The sequence below is a fragment of the Sander lucioperca genome, chromosome 22 (assembly GCF_008315115.2).
Source record: "Sander lucioperca isolate FBNREF2018 chromosome 22, SLUC_FBN_1.2, whole genome shotgun sequence".
Lineage (NCBI taxonomy): Eukaryota > Metazoa > Chordata > Actinopteri > Perciformes > Percidae > Sander > Sander lucioperca.
The window spans coordinates 13,852,266-13,871,565 of record NC_050194.1 but is presented as its reverse complement, the minus strand read 5'-3'; the positions used below and the strand labels follow the sequence as shown (position 1 = coordinate 13,871,565).

The 19,300-nt window shown below is 40.2% G+C and overlaps 2 protein-coding genes across 4 annotated transcripts; one reads left to right on the top strand and one right to left on the bottom strand.

Moving 5' to 3' along the window:
- Nucleotides 1–13,214, top strand: atp2a1l (ATPase sarcoplasmic/endoplasmic reticulum Ca2+ transporting 1, like). 2 transcript variants are annotated; one of them, XM_031314928.2, is made up of 24 exons: nucleotides 2–288; nucleotides 1,285–1,302; nucleotides 1,642–1,724; nucleotides 4,012–4,116; nucleotides 4,920–5,058; nucleotides 5,902–5,982; nucleotides 6,078–6,163; nucleotides 6,290–6,587; nucleotides 6,702–6,868; nucleotides 6,983–7,071; nucleotides 7,170–7,272; nucleotides 7,369–7,500; nucleotides 7,689–7,805; nucleotides 7,911–8,129; nucleotides 8,226–8,337; nucleotides 9,039–9,262; nucleotides 9,371–9,591; nucleotides 9,718–9,920; nucleotides 10,016–10,101; nucleotides 10,185–10,318; nucleotides 10,422–10,539; nucleotides 10,710–10,827; nucleotides 11,148–11,193; nucleotides 12,570–13,214. In XM_031314928.2, exons 1-23 carry the CDS (start codon nucleotides 171–173, stop codon nucleotides 11,150–11,152), a joined length of 2,976 nt encoding a protein of 991 aa, XP_031170788.1. In that variant the 5' UTR covers nucleotides 2–170; the 3' UTR covers nucleotides 11,153–11,193; nucleotides 12,570–13,214. The 2 variants fall into 2 exon arrangements, with proteins under 2 accessions (XP_031170787.1, XP_031170788.1); XM_031314927.2 differs by lacking the exon at nucleotides 11,148–11,193 and having other exon boundaries at nucleotides 1–288.
- A 5-nt stretch (nucleotides 13,215–13,219) lies between these two features.
- Nucleotides 13,220–18,726, bottom strand: sult1st6 (sulfotransferase family 1, cytosolic sulfotransferase 6). Of its 2 annotated transcripts, XM_031314929.2 has the most exons (8): nucleotides 18,139–18,726; nucleotides 17,215–17,343; nucleotides 16,209–16,306; nucleotides 15,865–15,991; nucleotides 14,825–14,848; nucleotides 14,546–14,640; nucleotides 14,292–14,472; nucleotides 13,220–13,568 (listed from the first exon to the last, which is right to left on the bottom strand). In XM_031314929.2, exons 1-8 carry the CDS (start codon nucleotides 18,323–18,325, stop codon nucleotides 13,456–13,458), a joined length of 954 nt encoding a protein of 317 aa, XP_031170789.1. In that variant the 5' UTR covers nucleotides 18,326–18,726; the 3' UTR covers nucleotides 13,220–13,455. The 2 variants fall into 2 exon arrangements, with proteins under 2 accessions (XP_031170789.1, XP_031170790.1); XM_031314930.2 differs by lacking the exon at nucleotides 14,825–14,848.
- Nucleotides 18,727–19,300: the final 574 nt, after the last annotated feature.

The following is a 19,300-nucleotide window of genomic DNA, read 5'->3' as shown; positions in this document are numbered from 1 at the left end:
TGTATGCGGTTATTTGCTCTTTCTGTCAGTCCAGTACTCCTGAATTGAAGGGTGCCACACTTCTAGGTGACGGTGGTGGAACAAGGGTAAAAGCTGCAGTGAACAACTAAGAAGTAAAAGAGCGCGGAGAGGCACGGTTAGACGGGCAATCACTTGTCTATCCAGAAAGGATGGAGAACTCACACATGAAGTTGCCGGCTGAATGCCTGGCTTACTTCGGGGTGAATGAAAACAGCGGTCTCACCCCTGACCAGTTCAAGAAGAACCTGGAGAAGTACGGCTACAACGGTGAGAGTGTGGGCATCAGGGATGGGGTGGGAGGCCTACTGAAAGAAGAAAGATTCACAAAGTCACTGTTTGACAACTAGGCCACATTGAGAAACTTGTCACTTCACAGAAAGATCTGAGTGTTTGCATTCAAAATATTCTACAAAGTTTCTGGAGGCGTTTTCCTGAGTCAACACCAGTGGAGTTAAGAGATACTTGTTGAGTAGGGCTGGGTTGAGATTTTGCATATGATGCTTTTTTAGAGAGGAGTTGCAACAGCTGGTATAAATGCAGAGACATTGAGAAGCAGAGACTTTGAGGGCTTTGAAGAGCTATTTAAAGATAGCCAAAGAAGATGGCTGGAGAGCGAGAGAGACAGGTGATGGCTCAAGAAGCTTCCTGGGTGATATATGGGGCTGGCGTTAACAGGAGAGATGGATAATTTTAGGCCGGGTAGAAAGGGGAGGTCCTTAGATGGCTCACGGCTGAATGATATGATGCTAATCAATAACCAATGGAATGGCAAAATAGACAGTAAAGACACTGTAATATAGAGTTATATTCAAAAGCATTCTTGTTTTCCCATTGATGTTTCTGTTCCCTTTGAACAATTTAGTGAGCTGTCACTAAACAAAATGTTTTATTTGGTTTACAAATTGAGGAATTGATGTGGTGAACAGCCATTGCAGTGAGGTTTTCTTCGGCCTAGGTTAGATGTCAAAGATGATTCAATATCAAATACAGTACAATGGCTTTGTAATTGCAGGCATCCATACAGTGCTCAAAGTCATTAGGTATAAAGAAAGAGGGATTTTTGAAAGGGTGAATGTTAGGGTGTTAGGGAGAAACCAAAGATCTCGAAGTATAACTTTTCTCCCAAAGTTTTGTTAAAAATGTGTCTTGCTGAACACCATGTTTCTTTTCTGAATATTCATCATTTTAACCAACGCATTTTTTTTCTGTCTCTACACAATCTTTTTTCCTCCTTCCTCCTCCCACCTTTGTGTCCAACTCCAGAGCTGCCCGCTGAGGAGGGTAAGTGATTGTCCAGCCACGTTTACAAAACATGTAAATCTGAACTTCCCCATAATACATGCAGGCAGCATTTTGGGATTCCCACCTGCTAATGACATTGTACTGGCAATGTATAATACATTTTGACCATCATCTTTAGCAACAGAGATCTGAAAACTAAATTTCCCCAAGAGGGATGAATAAAGTATACCTTCTTTCTTCTTCTAAATCCATACTTCATATACTGTAAATACTTCACTTTGCACCGAAATGCACTTTCCCTTGCATATTTCAGTAATTACATTTATATGTTGTCATAATTATCCATTTATTTGTATTCATTTTTTTTGTCTCACTCAGGAAAGAGCATCTGGGAGCTGATCCGTGAGCAGTTTGAGGACTTGCTTGTCAGGATCCTGCTGCTGGCTGCCTGCATCTCTTTTGTAAGTAAACAAGTGTTTTTTGTAATCATGTCAGTAATTCTAAACTCTGGTTATTCCTATCACGTTCATTTCAAACTCAAGTAACAGCAGTGTGATTTGTAGTAAACATAATAGTAGCAACAAATTCCACGAGACACTGACACCATGTGGGATCAGACACTTTACTTGACTTTTATCTATGAAAGAACAGGTGCACACTTTTACAATTCTCATTAACAAGAAAACACTCTACACTCTTCAGAATGTGTTTTCTCACATTTACATTTTTGGCATAATAATCTCTGGGCCCCTTTTACATTCTTGATAACAGGTCATTATAATGCATTTAACTTTATAACCCCATCACACAAACTCTTCCAGTAAACAAGCATGCTGCACTTGATCATTTCTGTCTGGTCATTTTGTCCAGATAACTTATTATCCCCCTCCACCCCTCCATGTATTTTTGAGGATGACAACTTGAGAGGAGGGAGACAGATTGCAAGGGCTTTCACCCCTTCGGCCAGCTGTCAGGATGGCCTTAGAAGGCGAATATTGAGGAGCCAGTGAGAGATGGGGGTCAGGGAAGTATAGGGGGGCTGAGGGTTGTGGGTTTATTTTAAGAAAGCCCCAAGCTGAGGAGAGAAACTGAATCCTTCGGGAAAGGTCAGGCCTGAAGGAAGGAACGAAGGGCCTCCACAGAGAGAGGGTTGAAGTCAAAAGGACCAAGGAGTTATGGGACATTGAGATCAAATTAATAACAATTATGTAATCATAATATGACACAGAAATGTATTATCAAAATAACAGGCATTGGATACACTGGAAAGGAAAGGAATTGATTACACAATTTCAAAGTAAATAAAGAAAAGGTATTGAAAATGGCCTGTATAATTAAGCTTTTTCACATTGTTGCATGTAATTGTATACTATAGGGGCTTTCCGACCGGAGGGATTTTTCCAGTTCTTAGAACTAAATGTTCCTAGAACACTTTTTTCGTCGTGTTCTGACAGGAAAAATTTGGGGATTTTTAAGTTCCTCTGGCCTCAGTAGCGTACTTTTTTAGCTCCTACTTCAGAGCAGGGTCTTTTCCCTTTTCCCTTTTCCTAGGTGTACTTGATTGGTCGAACTTATAAATCACGCCCACTGCCAACTTGGAACTTGCAACAACCAACAACGGGACATTTTTAACAATTTTCACCATCTTATTCATCATTAAATTCACTTCTGACAACGTTTTAGGCGAGAAATTAACTGTTTAGATTTTGAATATAGGCAGTCTTGCGAAAATTGATGCCAAATTGACAATTTGCCTCAAAGTTTTCGGAGTTCAGAAGCTCCATCAAGTGAGGCGACAGCCAGCAAGCGCCTTCCCCGGCTTCTAGCTCGTCGCTCGGCCAGTCTTGCTCAGACACCTCGCGGTAAGCTGGAGGTCTCTCAGACCGTAAATCTCGTAAATAAGAGGCTTTTATTTCGCCGTTGACTGTTTGTTTAAATATCACAACACATGTCCATCATAAGATTAACGGGAACCTGTGGTTAACTGTCTTTTCAGAGTTAAACTCCACAAGCGTGTCCTGCGGCTAGCCGGCCGTCTCACACACACACACACACACACACACACACACACACACACACACACACACACACACACAGTCACACACACACACACACACACACACACACACAGTCACACACACACACACACACGTCCACAGCGCTGCAGGCAGAGGCGGGGTCTGTTCCGAGTTTAATAAAGCCCCGTCTGTGTTGAGCAAAACATTACGTGAATTACTACGAGAATGGACGTGCATTTAATATAGGAAAAGTGCACAAGTATTAGCATCATTTGTTGTTGTTGTATGTGGCGCTAAGATCTACCAGCCCCTATGGCCACTTGGCCAGTGGGAATGCAAACGGAAAAAAAGATTTTGGGGGTGAGTAGTTCTTAGAACTGCTTGGAAGTGTACTTTTCCTCTAAAAAGTACAAGTACTATCCGGTCGGAAAGCACCTTATATATGCTATGTGAAACATGCTAAATGCATACAAAACTATAAATGCCCATTTAAAGCCTTCACAATCATTGAAAATATACCCTCTTATATTTATAAGACTTTACACAATATATACATAGAAGTTTATAAAGCTCAGAGGAATCTATTCATTTCCATTTAAAGTACATTAAAAAACAAAGATGCTGACACACTTGCATGCTGTTTCTCAGGAGCAGTATGGCCCACTGTCACTGTTGTCTCCACTTCTGTGCTCAGACACCAACACTGATTTGCTTACCACTCTGACCTCAGGTACTGGCCTGGTTTGAGGAAGGTGAAGAGACCGTCACTGCCTTTGTGGAACCCTTCGTCATCCTTCTTATCCTCATCGCTAACGCCATTGTTGGAGTTTGGCAGGTCAGTGACGAGGCCCAGCGCGTTGAGCAATAAGACATATGAATTGCAATGATGGCAGAAAGTACACAGGCTCCAGTTACTGCCATGTTTTCTACTCAGACGTGGTTGCTCAACTTGAATAGTTGGTGTTACAACCTAGTGCAAATCCTAAATAAACAATATTATTCACTCTAACTTCAAATTAAGAAGATACATATGATATAATCACCAGATAGGAGATGGATGATTCACATTATGCAAGTCATGCTCTTCTGCATGCTATTAAGTAATTGACACTGCTGTCAGGCATCAGTCGCTACGGAATATTGTTGTCATCACATCCATGCCAAATGTCAAAATCAGCTGCTTTTTTCCTGTTTTTGTCATTGAAAACAGAACTGACTTTGGCAACCTGCTATTAGAAGATTTTATCATTTTAAATATAATCTCTGAACCCAGCGTGTACTTTCTTGCTTCAGACTCCCTCTGTTAGATTATGTATGTAAACATAGATCTATGCACCCACACAATAATTGGTATTTATTTGGAGATAAAAAAAATACAAGAAAACCTACAATACATGATAATTTAAAATGGAATGGCAAAGATCAGATCATAGATTTGTCCTACTCATGTGTCATCAGTAGGTTGTGTATCAGTGTGTAATTGCTTTGACTCAAAGCCTACTAGAGGACATTGCCAGATCCAGACCAAGGACAACAGGAGTATGGATTACATTTAAATCAAAATTGTGAATGTGTATTTCAGTTTTTATTTTAGCTGACCCCCCTTTACTTATTTGACTTTTTCTGTGTGTGCCACAGGAGCGTAATGCTGAAGATGCCATTGAGGCTCTCAAGGAGTATGAGCCTGAGATGGGCAAGGTTTACCGTTCTGACAGAAAGAGTGTGCAGATGATCAAGGCCAGGGAAATTGTCCCCGGAGACATTGTGGAGGTGTCTGGTAAGAAATGTCAAGATCGTTCATCATTTTTAAAGTCGGAAGCCAATCTGTCAGCCTGATCTGTAAACGTTCATGTCAGGGGAATAATATCCCCTGTCACAGTCTGTTTTGTCAAAAAGTCTTCACTGAGAAAAAATAGAACAAAAATCCAGTGAGTTGCTTTCATTTCTGTTAAGGGAAAGGATGACAGACACAAATTCAGGGTATATGTGTCTGGAAAAGGCTGATGGCAAAGCCTTGTGTCTTTTTAAGGAAATGTGAGTAGCACTGCTGTGAAACATGCTGACCGGAGGAAAGCAAAATCACAATTATAAATACCCTCCCTAGCACCTGCCACACCTCTTCTCCCCTCGCTGCCATTGCCCACTTCTGTTTATTTGTCAGTGTACACCTGTTGCTTCTCTAGCTGGCTGTGCCTAACCCCCCCCCCACACACACACACACACACACACACACACACACACACACACACACACATGTGGTTCATTCTCATTAGGCCATGCACGTGTCAGTTTTGAATCTGTCTCATTTCGAAATCTGTGGACTAAGTATAGAAAGTTACTCTAAGCATTTGGCTCTAAATTTACAATAACTTCTACCGAAACTTTGGATATTTGTTTAATTATTTTTCAGTTAGGGATGTCATTATGGATGACATAAATTGTGCTACTTACAACTATTACAGTCACTTGAATGTTATTGCAAATATAATTTACAAGTATATACAGTCACATAACTTGCATTTATGTTATGTTTAATGTAAATAAGACAAGTATTGATACATTCTATGACAATTTAGTAGAAATAGTAGAAATAAAAAATTATTTTAATTATTTCCAACAGTTGGTGACAAAGTCCCCGCTGACATCAGGCTTGTTAACATCAAGTCCACCACCCTGCGTGTTGACCAGTCCATCCTTACTGGTAAGCTTTCAAGAAACCTTAAATCTGCAATGACATGTTTTTTCTGTCCTAATGCCATTGGCAGTTTTGAGTAAATGTTCTGTTTTCTCTCTCAGGTGAGTCCGTCAGTGTGATCAAGCACACTGACCCTGTCCCAGACCCAAGAGCTGTCAACCAGGACAAGAAGAACATGCTTTTCTCTGTAAGTGCCTTACAAACAATATTTTATCTTCACTGGGTTTCAAGCTTTTCCTGTTACTCCTTATTTCATTTCCTTACCATTACCTGCTTTTTTTTTTTTACCTTTCTCTGCTTCTCTCCTCTGTAGGGCACTAACATCGCTGCTGGCAAGGCCATCGGTGTTGCTGTGGCCACCGGAGTCTCCACTGAGATTGGTAAGATCCGTGACCAGATGGCTGCCACAGAGCAGGAGAAGACTCCTCTGCAGGCCAAGCTGGACGAGTTCGGCGAGCAGCTGTCCAAGGTTATCTCCCTGATCTGTGTTGCTGTCTGGGCCATCAACATTGGCCACTTCAATGACCCCGTCCACGGAGGCTCATGGATCCGTGGTGCTGTCTACTACTTCAAGATCGCTGTTGCTCTGGCTGTGGCTGCCATCCCTGAGGGTAGGAGAAGCACGTTATTAAAACCAGACTACCACCAAGTGGCAGTTGGAGTTAAGTTTTGTGTTCCTCCACCGCTTGTTTATCGTACTCACAGTTTCCACTAATGTCTCTCAGGTCTGCCCGCTGTCATCACCACCTGCCTAGCTCTTGGTACCCGCCGTATGGCCAAGAAGAACGCCATTGTCAGAAGTCTGCCCTCTGTGGAGACCCTGGGCTGCACCTCCGTCATCTGCTCTGACAAGACTGGTACCCTCACCACCAACCAAATGTGTGTGACCAAGGTGGGTGAAACATTTTTTTACACTCTCAAAATGGAAATTGTATCGTGGACAGTTTGTCTACAAAACTGGCCCACACAATTAAAACTTTCTTTCTTCTTGTTTCCTCCGCCACAGATGTTCATCATTAAGAGTGCTGAAGGCGACAATGTTTCCCTTGATGCTTTTGATATCTCTGGCTCCAAGTACACCCCCGAGGGCGAGGTGTAAGTTGGTTTTCATCATTCAAATCCAGTATCAGGCATACAGTAAAGTGCACATAAACCATCTCTTATGTATTTCTAATCCTGTCTTTGTCTTTTAGTTCCCAGGGAGGTTCCAAGACCAACTGCAGCACATACGACGGCCTTGTTGAGCTGGCTACCATCTGCGCCCTGTGCAACGACTCCTCTCTGGACTACAATGAGGTAAAGTCCTAAAGTCATGCAGTGTATTTGCTATGCTGAAACCTCATTACCTTCCACAGTTCAACCAATTCTTTGCATCCCTCTCCCTTTATCCAGGCCAAGAAGATCTATGAGAAGGTTGGTGAGGCTACTGAGACCGCCCTGTCCTGCCTGGTTGAGAAGATGAACGTGTTCAACAGCAACGTGAAGAGCCTGTCCAGGATTGAGAGAGCCAACGCCTGCTGCTCAGTAAGTTTCCTCCAGCCGTTTGCTACATGTTGAGGATAATACACATTGTTGATACAGCTAATTGCAAACCACTGAAAACGATTAGTAAATTGGATCAGTCCTTGTTCCAAAGAATTACAGTTTGTAATCAAAGCCAACCTGTGGCGAGGTGACTGCTTATCTAATTAAAAAACCCTTGTATCCAACAGGTGATCAAGCAGCTCATGAGGAAGAACGTCACCCTGGAGTTCTCCCGTGACAGGAAGTCTATGTCTGTGTACTGCACTCCCACTAAGGGTGATGGTGGTGCCAAGATGTTTGTGAAGGCAGGTTGCTTCTTTCTTCCTTCTCTCAGCCTTTGGTCAGACATCTGCACTTTAAAGATGCAGCATTCAACATAACACAAAATAATCACCATGTTATCTCCACAGGGTGCTCCTGAGGGTGTGATTGACAGGTGCGCATATGTGCGTGTTGGCACCACCCGCGTGCCCCTGACCAACGCCATCAAAGATAAGATCATGGCTGTTATCAAGGAATGGGGTTGCGGCCGCGACACCCTGCGTTGCCTGGCCCTGGCCACCCGTGACAGCCCACTGAAGATGGAGGAGATGAAACTCGAGGACTCAACCAAGTTTGTCGATTACGAGGTGAGAATTAAACACTTTGATATTGAGATGTGTGGATGCAACTGTGACGACGTGAAAACGTAGATCGAATGACTCCATTCCCACTTCTCTCCTCAGACTGACCTGACCTTTGTTGGCTGCGTGGGTATGCTGGATCCCCCTCGTAAGGAGGTCTGTGGCTCCATTGAGCTGTGCAGAGCTGCTGGAATCCGTGTCATTATGATCACTGGTTAGTATTATGGGTGGGATGAATTATCAGTACCGAATGTGCTGTGATGTGTGTGTCTTGTAAAACATGATCATATAACTTATGTATTTACTATGTATTTTTGGAGTAAATGCTATTTTGAGTTAGCTGTTACAGGGAAAGTCTATTATCGAAATGTTACCAAAAGTGTAGCCCTATAGTGTAATAAAATGTTACATAAAGTTCTTATTTTGGGTAGGGTATTTGTCAAAACATCCACTGTAACCATTTGTATCTACAGTTTACAGAATTTAAAACAACTGTGTCTGCTCCTTTAGTTTTCTTGGAGTGGATATACTATCTATATATATATAGATAGTATATCCACTCCACAGTGTTTAACACCTCATTTCACTGACTCTCCCCTGGGGCTAGGCGATATAGAGAAAATCAAATATCACGGTATTCTTGACTAAATACTTCGATGTCGATATTGCGACGATATTGTAAGGTTGACAATTTGTGCTCTCACATAATATTTTCACAATCCGATTTTAGATAAATAGTCATCAGAAATATGGATATAATGACCAAGTGGGTAAAGGTAAATAATAAAACAGCTTCAACTGTCTGGTAAATTCAGAAAATTACATAAATTAACTGTAATACAGCCTTTAAAACCAGGGAAAGACAACACTTACTATTACGATATCAAAAATCTACTCTTCTCCTCCATATTTCAGGTGACAACAAGGGAACCGCTATTGCTATCTGCCGTCGCATTGGCATCTTCACAGAGGATGAGAATGTTGATGATAAGGCCTACACCGGACGTGAGTTTGACGATCTGCCCCTTGATGAACAAGCTGTGGCTGTAACCAGGGCTTGCTGCTTCGCCCGTGTGGAGCCATCCCATAAGTCCAAGATTGTGGAGTTCCTGCAGGGTCATGATGACATTACTGCTATGGTAAGAGCTCAGCAGCATACACGTTTTTACAGTAAGTCTGTTAATTTGTCTGTACATGTGTGTAGATTGAGAGTAGGTTAACTTATTCTTCCTCTCCTCCCACCCCAGACCGGTGATGGTGTGAACGATGCCCCCGCCCTGAAGAAGGCCGAGATCGGCATCGCCATGGGCTCTGGCACTGCCGTTGCCAAGTCTGCCTCTGAGATGGTCCTGGCTGACGACAACTTTGCTTCTATTGTGGCTGCTGTTGAGGAGGGTAGAGCTATCTACAACAACATGAAGCAGTTCATCCGCTACCTCATCTCCTCCAACGTTGGTGAGGTCGTCTGGTGAGTTACTTACGTAACATGCACGCCGACCCACACCTAAATGCCACATTTCAGCCATCGTTCTCTCTGTCTTTGGCAAACCTCGGCCTTCCGTTTGTTCTATTATTTACTTTTTCACTCTCTTAGTATCTTCCTGACTGCCGCTCTGGGTCTGCCCGAGGCCCTGATCCCCGTCCAGCTGCTGTGGGTCAACCTGGTTACTGACGGTCTGCCCGCAACTGCTCTGGGCTTCAACCCCCCTGACCTGGACATCATGGGCAGGCCCCCACGTTCCGCCAAGGAGCCCCTGATCTCTGGCTGGCTGTTCTTCAGATACATGGCTATTGGTGGTAAGTAGGACTTTGGACACTATTGGATATTTGGATATTGTTTAAATGCGGGAAAAACCATTGCCCACACTAACACTGTTATCTTTTACTAACAGGATACGTCGGTTGTGCCACTGTTGGTGGTGCTGTCTATTGGTTCCTCTATGATGTAGCTGGCCCCGGTGTCTCCTACTACCAGCTGGTAAGTAATTGAGTCCCTTCCATGTTATCTTTCACACACACTCACATGCAGACACTTAATAACCTAGCCTCTCCGCTGTACAGTCCCACTTCATGCAGTGCCACGATGAAAATGAGGACTTCGCCGGCATCGACTGTGAGATCTTTGAGGCTTGCACTCCCATGACCATGGCCCTGTCTGTGCTGGTCACCATTGAGATGTGCAACGCTCTCAACAGGTAATACTTCATGTGTGATGATGATACATTCGATGATGACTCCAGTGGTTTCTTCAGGTAACACAGATATTTATTCCCATAATTCTTTTTTTTCTTTTTCAAGCTTGTCTGAGAACCAGTCTCTGATCCGCATGCCCCCATGGAGCAACTTCTGGCTGCTCTCTGCCATGGCCCTCTCCATGTCCCTGCACTTCATGATCATCTATGTTGACCCTCTGCCCGTAAGTCAGCTACCAGTGCTCCCTACAGATTGATTTAAGAGTTACATGTGTAAATCTCCCAGTTTTAGGAATTATATTGAAATATTATCCTCTGTGACATGTAGTTTTTGTTGCAGTTCTCTCCACTGTAATTTCCCAGCACTTCTAACTCCCACTCTTTTGACCCCCAGATGGTCTTCAAGTTGACCCATCTGAACATAGATCAGTGGATGGTGGTCCTGAAGCTTTCCTTCCCCGTCATCCTCATTGATGAGGTGCTGAAGTTTGTGGCCCGCAACTACATTGAGTGTAAGTAGCCTCACACTTTTGCACATTCACTCTAACATGTAAAAAACATATATATATATATATATATATCCCATTTCCTAAAATAACAGTTCTGATCTCTTATAAGAAGCTTGAATATATCTTCATTTATTAACACTGTCATATTTTTTTGTTATTCATTACTATTTTAACTAAGTGTAATTATTCTTAATCCTGTACTGTTTACATTTAATCTCTTCATCTGTCAACGAATTAATCATAAATTCAATATCGTCTGATTTCATCTGCCTTATCCTATCACTCCCTCATCATTAACTCACTTAACCCTTGTTGATTTCCAGACTAAATTCAGTCAACCCACCACCATTAGCCTGTAACTCAAGCCAGGTATTCCACAACTCAAACTGCTCTTGTTTTCACTGTGTATCTGTTGTTTGGGCACACGTTGGTGTATGTTTTGTTTTGTTGCGTATGTTGCTGCTCTTATGCAAATCAGTCCTCAGTGGTGTCGACTTCATATAATATCACACTCCTGTTGATGTGGAACTCTGTCTTCTCCCTACTACTTAATGCCGTAAATGAAAAATGAATATCTGTCACAAATTGACAAGGTGACACAATGACTAATGAATGAGTCATCACGCTGCTTTCTGTATCTGATGTCCTCCTGTGAGCTCTGTGTTTATACCGGCTCATGAGATGGCCAGTTTAATCACCTCTGAGTTTCTTCTGTCGGTGTCAGCAGTACAGCGTGTTTTTTGGGTTGTTTCTGTCTGTTGGTAAGAGTGTGACCGATGCCTGTTATAGTACCAATTTTGTAAAAAATAAATAAAAATAAAGGGCATGATATTGTTGGCGTCCCACAAAAAAGCCTTCGACAACACTTTATCTTAACCCTCCTAATTAAGATTTATAAGCAGAATATAAACATAGAAAACAATTGTTTATAACACAATAGTTGTAAGCAGATGTCAGTTCTTTTAAAATGTTTATTGATTATCAACAGATTTAACTCTTAGCAGGATGCTGGTATATTTGATTTGATTTGATTTATTGGGCTCCCCATTAGCTGGGGCCATAGCCACAGCTATTCTTCCTGGAGTCCACCCAAAACTTGTGCAGCTATACATTGCCGTGCATAATTACATTAAAAACAACCACCAAACAAAACAACATTCAATACATCGCAGAAAGAAAAACAACCAAAATAATATAAGTATATAGGCAGATAATGAATGACAACATAATAATACACAGTTGTAATTATATAAAATATGTCTTTCTAGTGTTTGTTAATAAACACTAAAAATGCTCTTATATCTGCTTAAAACTACACTATAATGTGTTTAAACCGTTTATTATATGTTTACATACTGCTTATAAATGGGGAAGGGGGTGTTGTGATAAAGTGTTACCAGACTTTTTATACAATATTATTAAATGGGATTGTCATGCTGTTCGTGCAAAATGACTTATGCTCCACCAACTTAGTTGTCTTGCTGCTTTCATTAGATTTGATGTTAAACAAACAATAATTCTGAAGTTGAAAGTTATTTTATACATTCCATCATGCTTTCTTAGTAAGGTTAGTTCAATTTTGGGGGTGCTTTCTAACAGTTTAACTTAGTAATGATCATATGTTTGTCTGCCAAGATAGTTTAAGTGTTGTTTCCATTTAATATGTCAAAAGTGTTGTCATCTCAATTTTCATTGTTGTCCAAAAATCCTTTCCCTTGTCTGATGTATCCATTTCTCTTTACCAGGTACAGAAGCTAAATAAAGATGTAGAAGAAGAGGATCGTAAGGGTTGGAGAGAAAGAGGCGGAGAAGAGAGAGATGAAGTTCAGAACCAAAGAGGGGAGCCAACCAATAGAAGAGAGAGTTGAAAACACAGGGAAAACGTAGGAAAAAAAAACAATAAAACTTGTCAAAAAATCTACATAAACATAGCCTCTGTATAAGGAAGGAGATTTGATTAAAATGAAGGGAAGTGTCCCTGTCGGAAAAGTATTCAAGTATTTAAGATTTTATTCTCAGAAATAAAGTATGTATTAAAAGTGATTTTTTGTTAAACTTGGATATTCTCAGCTGTTGTGTTTTTGTGTCATTTTCATATGATGGACTTTCCAGCTCATTACTTTTACTCTAGTCTTTGTTGCTGGTGTCTCATGCAGCCTCCCTGCTTTGGCTGGGCTCTGTACAGTGTGGTGTAGGGTTGCAAATTGACTTCATATGGGCAGAAAAACCACATGCCTCCAGCTGCCAGCGCTCTCTATAGGCTTAATGCAATCAGCAGGCTGTTAGGAGGTCTCGTGACATAAAATGGGCATGTCCACTCAGTCACAACACTTTTGGTCTTATATATTGTTTACGTGATAAGCTGCAATAAAGTGATGATTACAAACTCATGTACTTGTATTGTGGAGTACATTTTTATTGATCCTTTAAACATAACATTTGGATGTATCTACACATAAAGTGGTGCAGTGATTAGGGTGCTCTACATAAAGGATCAAACTAATTTATTTGTATTAATTTTTGTTTTGGTATTTAGCTTGTGCCAAATTTCTGACAGTATAGTGCTGCACAGTGTCAGTCCACAGGTCTTTGGTTTGTAGAGCTGCATCCGTTTGGAAAAGCCAAAATCTGTTAGATGAGGGTCCTGAATGGTATGTTGACTTCCTTCATTTGCTTTTCATAATCTTCATCAAACATCTTTGATTGCTCGGGTGTAAAATGGTTTCTCCAATCCCCTACTTCACCTGTAAAGAGAGAAAATGATAATAGAAGAGAGAATACAACGTTAGATATATAAATCAAGTTCTTTAATTATTTTCCCTAAAAGCATCTATTGTTGAACATTAGGGCTGCAACTATCGACTATTTTCCTTATTTCCTGATTTTTTTTATTGATGGTTTGGTTTATGAATAATCAGAAAACAGTGGAAAATGTCCCGAGCTGACGTCTTTAAATAGTCCAAAATTCAATAGTCAAATTACTACACTACAAGATAAAGACAAACGGTGAAGCAATTAATAGTTAAAAAATAGTTTCAGATTCATTTTCTGCCTTTAGACTAATCATTTAATCAACTATTTGTTTCAGCTATTTTGAGCATAAAGTTATTATAGTCTATAAAAAAAAAACAAGCAAAAGCAAGAAATCCAGAAACCTCTAGGGAGCGCCAGAGATAATGTATAATGTGAAGTACAGGGAGAAGACAAAATATGACACAATCCAATAACAGAGTAGTGTGTCGTGTCTTTGTGAGGCTTATGCTGTTGATTTAACTGCATTACATTATAAGGTAGTAATGGGAGTGAGACAATGTGTTCATGATATTGTATTCACCCACTGCAGATCACTCACCCTAATTTTGAAACCTGGACCTTTGGAATTGGTACATGCCCTGCCCTGCTCATTTTATTTTATTATTTTGATCAATATCTTGCTTCTGGACAAGACTAGAAGCAGATTGATGCACCTTTTCTCATGAAGGGGGAGATTGAGTGATCAAAAACAGGAGCTGGGATACAGGAGTAGTTGGCCATCGGGTTCTCCTTCATGTTCTTAAAGGACGTGAGCTCCACAATTCGGCTGATGACCTCATCAGAGACCGACAAGTCCAGGTACCTCATGATGCGCTCCACTTCACGCCGAGGATTCTGGGGATTAAATATGATGGTAAGAGTACATATAACATGCTTTGGTAATATTGAGTCCATATGTTATCCGTACCTCTTTCATGTCCTCGTAGAAGAGGTAAAGGATATTCTTCTTCTCTCTCTCCATCCAGTAACCTTTCACATGGTCATACCAGGAGCCCCATGCCACTGTGGAAACAGAACTCATTGAGCATCTTTCATGGTAACATTACATGGTAACATTATACTTTGTATAGTTTTAATAATGTTAATAAATGTACTTATCTTTATAGATCAATTATAAGTCATTGACTTTTGGGTTGCCTCTTTTATTCATCAAGAAGACTCACCGATAAACAGTTAATCCACTTACCTTCTGGGCCAGGGCTGCAGGGATCTGGACCAACATCCATTTTTTTTGACAACATGTTAATATTTACAACTGCTGGCTTGATGTATTGCTGCAATAACACTTAGACATTTATAATTGCAGACGTCTTAGTTGGCTAATTTTGTGAAGATTCTCTGTAGGCTCACAACAAACGGCAACTTTCACATACAAGTAGCCATGCTGTCCATTGTTAAAATGACATTAAAATATAGATGAAATATGAAGTCATAATAAATCAATAAATGTTTTTTTACAACAATTCCACAAGGTCTGCAGTTGCAAATGTTAATAAGTTGCTAATAAATAAATATAGTTCCAGGTGTTGTGGAGCCCTTTTCCAGAAGGTAAGTGGTCTAACAGTCCATTGCAGCAATCCTCCTGATGAATTAAAGAGCTAAAGAAATCTAAACAAGTGTCATGCTACAGCTGGCTAAACACCAGTTGAAGGGATTTTTCACAATCTGGAAACCCAAAAGATTTTCTTATTAATCTCATATAACTGATCTGTAAAACATTAGCCAATGATTAGCTATTAGTTACAATGTATAAACCATTGATAACATTGCCTCAATAGAGAGTGGTTTGATATTTGATATTAACAGTTAACATACTTCAAAACCTGACCATTTGAATTAAAATGCATCTGTGGCAGTACAGTAGCAGTTGGTGTATTGATGGCACCAAAGCAGAAACAAAGTTTAAAAATACGCAGTTGAAATTCTTTTGGAACATTTTCTTCTAATTGGCATTGCCTTCACTCTGCAGCCTTGCAGGATGCTGCTAATCCTGTCATGGCCATTGAGGCATACTATGTTTTTCATGGGGAAAAACAGTGAGGTAAGGAATGTATTCTTCTAAGGTGTCAACCACTTTTACACATTTCAATTTGTTACATAAGAAGAAAATGCATAAGAACTTCTGGCTGGTGCAGTGGGTGAATGGACCAGTTTGGTTGGAAGCTTTGTGCAAACGGGATCAACCAGTTTGAATAAAAGTAAAACAATGGGATTTAATCTACTTACACTCTCCTCGCATGAACTTCAGTATGTAGCCTTCCCAGGGTCCTGGGTCAGGCTGGGTCATATTCATACAATCAAAATGGAAGTAGCTCACCAGGTTGTCTTTAGCATTGCGTGCCACGTAGATAGCCTTTACACACATATAAAACAAAAATGGATATACGGCAAAAATGCAGGCAATGGGTAACCTATTTGTATGGCATTGTATTGTTAACCTCTCTTCTCATTTATCAGCATTGTTATCATGAACCTTTTACCCAGTCAACATGCATTTACTGTTTAGTGTAAAGCAATAAAATTCACTGCAGGATTTTGCTCTCAGTTGAATCTGACAGATTGAGCCTTACCTTGCACTTGTTTTCCCAAAATCCAGGAGGCACCAACTGAAAAGGAAGATGTGTTTTGATGATTCTTGGAGGATCCATTTCCTTCAGAAGATCAAGACCTGAAACATAAGTTCAGGGAAAAGGATATGTGCATATTAAAGAGTTGAACAATTTGTTCCATACTATCTCAGATTCCATGCTCTACTAATGTTACATAAATCCCACTCTAATGCACAAAGACTGACTTAAAACTAGCACTATTTAAGCTACTTTTTAACTTTAGAACAAATATATGGGATGTCATAAAAATAAAGTGTTCAAACAAAAGAGGACCTGGTGTATCAGAGACAATTAGTTTATCTTAAATAACAGCATTTAAACTTAACTTTAATCTGGACGCCACCCTCATTTTAAATAAACAAGCAAAACTTAAATTAATCAACTGAACCTCGTAATCGCAGGGCTACCATGGGTGTTATTTTCCTCTGTGTGACTAAATGATTTTTTACACACAAACCATGGAACAAAATACTTTATAAATGAGGATTTATTGAACTTACAACTAAAGACTAACTACTAAACAGACTAAATGCCTCCTATGAAGTTAAAGTGGTCATCAGCCCTTTGTCCACTGTGACTTGGTCAATCCCTCCAGTAGGCCCTCAGACCCAAAGAGACCTAAAACAAGCAAGAGTGCATCCTTTGCTCCTTCCTTACAATGTACGCTATTCTAGATTGAGAAGTCTTGTGCTGCCCATGTGATCACATTACATCAGATGCTGTTCTGAGGAACAATACACAGTGCATTCTATGCCTATGCCTTACTGACCCCGATTAAGACGGAAGAAACAATCCTCCAGGAATTGAATTTGTAAGGTCTGACATGGCACAGTCAGAACTAGTATTTGGTAATAATATCTTACGTTTTAACAAAAACTTGTGGTAACAAAGTGCACTTGAAGACAGACTTAATTAAAACTGGTGAATACAATCAGACACATACCAACATAACCACCTAAATACACACCTGAGGGTATGGGTGGCGGGGAGAAGATCTCTAGGAAAGGACTGCGGATGGGTGTTGGGGCTCGTTTGCAGGCCTCTGCATCTCCGTTGTGTAAAAGAAGGTCAACTATCTCCTGGGTCCATGTGGTCCCTTATGTCCCAAAAACACAAATTAACACTGACATGATCCTGCACCCACACCAAAATAACCAAAATATTTACTCAAGTCCTAGAATTGTTTTTCACCTATGTGACACTGTTACACATTGAAAGGACAAACTTGAGTATTAAGGGAATTTGGTCCCCCTTATCAATTTGAATGTTAGCCCTCACTCTTCAAGAGGATTGGTCTAGAGCTTTACTTGAATTTGTGTAGTTTATGTACTTTCTCATTGATTTTCTGTTTGTTTTGTCAGCTTAATTATCCTGTTCTGTGATCTGTTGTAAGATCCTTTACTTAAGTAAAAGTAGCAGTGCCACACTGTGCAAATACTCCATTGCTAGTTAAAGTCATTGAAAATTTAAAAAAAAGTACTTTACAAACGAAGTAACCAACAAAAGTAGGCTATAAAAAGTAAAGTTACTCATAATCCAGAAAAAAATGTCTCATGTGAGTGTTTTCAAATTTATATTATATTATTTGGAATATTATAAATGTTGCATAATGTGTAAGTAGCATTTTACTGTTATTTGTCAAGACGGAGCTAATTCTAACTATTTTAGTTTTATCCATAACAATGCATTTATAAGATTATCATATGTTTTGTATGCAAACTCTTAATCTCAAGCTGTCAAATACATGTAGTGCAGTACAAAGTACAATATTTTCCTATGATATATGGATGAGTGGGACTTTAAAGTAGCAGAACTTCAATAAAAATGCAAATGACAAAAAAAGTCCTGTCCAAAACTGATTACCTACATAGACCTAAACTAGTAGGCCTACCTGCTTTTGGGTAGGTGGCGATGAGAAGGTCTGAGGGCTCCGGACGGAAAGCCCAGATGGAGTCCCAGTTTTTGGCGATGAGGTTCATGATAGGAATTCCTCTGACTGGGATGAGAGGGAAGCGATATACGGACGCGTACGCCTTCTTAATGGCTTCGCTGTAGGACAATTTTTCTTCCTCCGACATGACTGATACTGTCAAAAGTTTAGTCTAGGAAACCAAAAACCAGACGCCAAAATGTGACTGTAAAATGGCTCAGGCGAGGCCAGTACGTGCTTCTTCCCGAGCTCGTGTTTTCAGCAGCTCCTCTTTCAGATGGCTTTTGGTCCTTTGTCAAACGTGCACACTTGATTTGCTTTTATACACCGTTAGCTGTCTCCAAATCTCTTCCTGCTTGATCACTGTTTACTCATTATCGTGACTCATTATATCTTTACTATCTCTCCTATCTGCTGGAAAGGAACTATCGGTTTAGTCTCTTCTTGATTTCTTCTGCTTTTCAGCCTAAATCCTCTCAAACATCTGAAAAACAATCCCTCCTGAACTCCCAGCTGAAGCCGAAATGCTTCAGTCACTGTCACTTTCTTTTCACCCTCTTTCTATCTTTGTAATCTGGCAGTCTGAGCTTGTGCCAGGTTCTTGTCTGTCTGCGATCACTGGAACTTTCAGACCTACACTAAAGTGCTCTTATGTAACATTCCCAGTTACGTATGAATTCCACTTCTGCTCACAATACTATCTGAACTGCTTGCTATGTAATTTGAGGAAAGGACAAGGGAGGGTCTTAAACGAGCCCGACACACCACATGGAAGCAAACTACAAACAGAGTAACGATTTACTGGCTATTTAATCTGAGAGCGGTTAATTGGTAACACAGGCTGCTGGTGCACCAATGTACATATATTAATGCTTAGCCTAACTAATGCACTGATGGAATGCATATTATGATAATAATAATAATAATAATAATAATAATAATAATAATAATAATAATAATAATAATAATAATACAAACACCCAGCAGCACCTGAAAGTGCCAGATATGGCTTGTAGCATTTGAGTCATCAGTGCTCTGAGTAGACTATCTTCCATGAAATATCTCTTTTCATGTCCAATTACATTCATGCATTTATATTTTCATAATAATAATTAATATAATA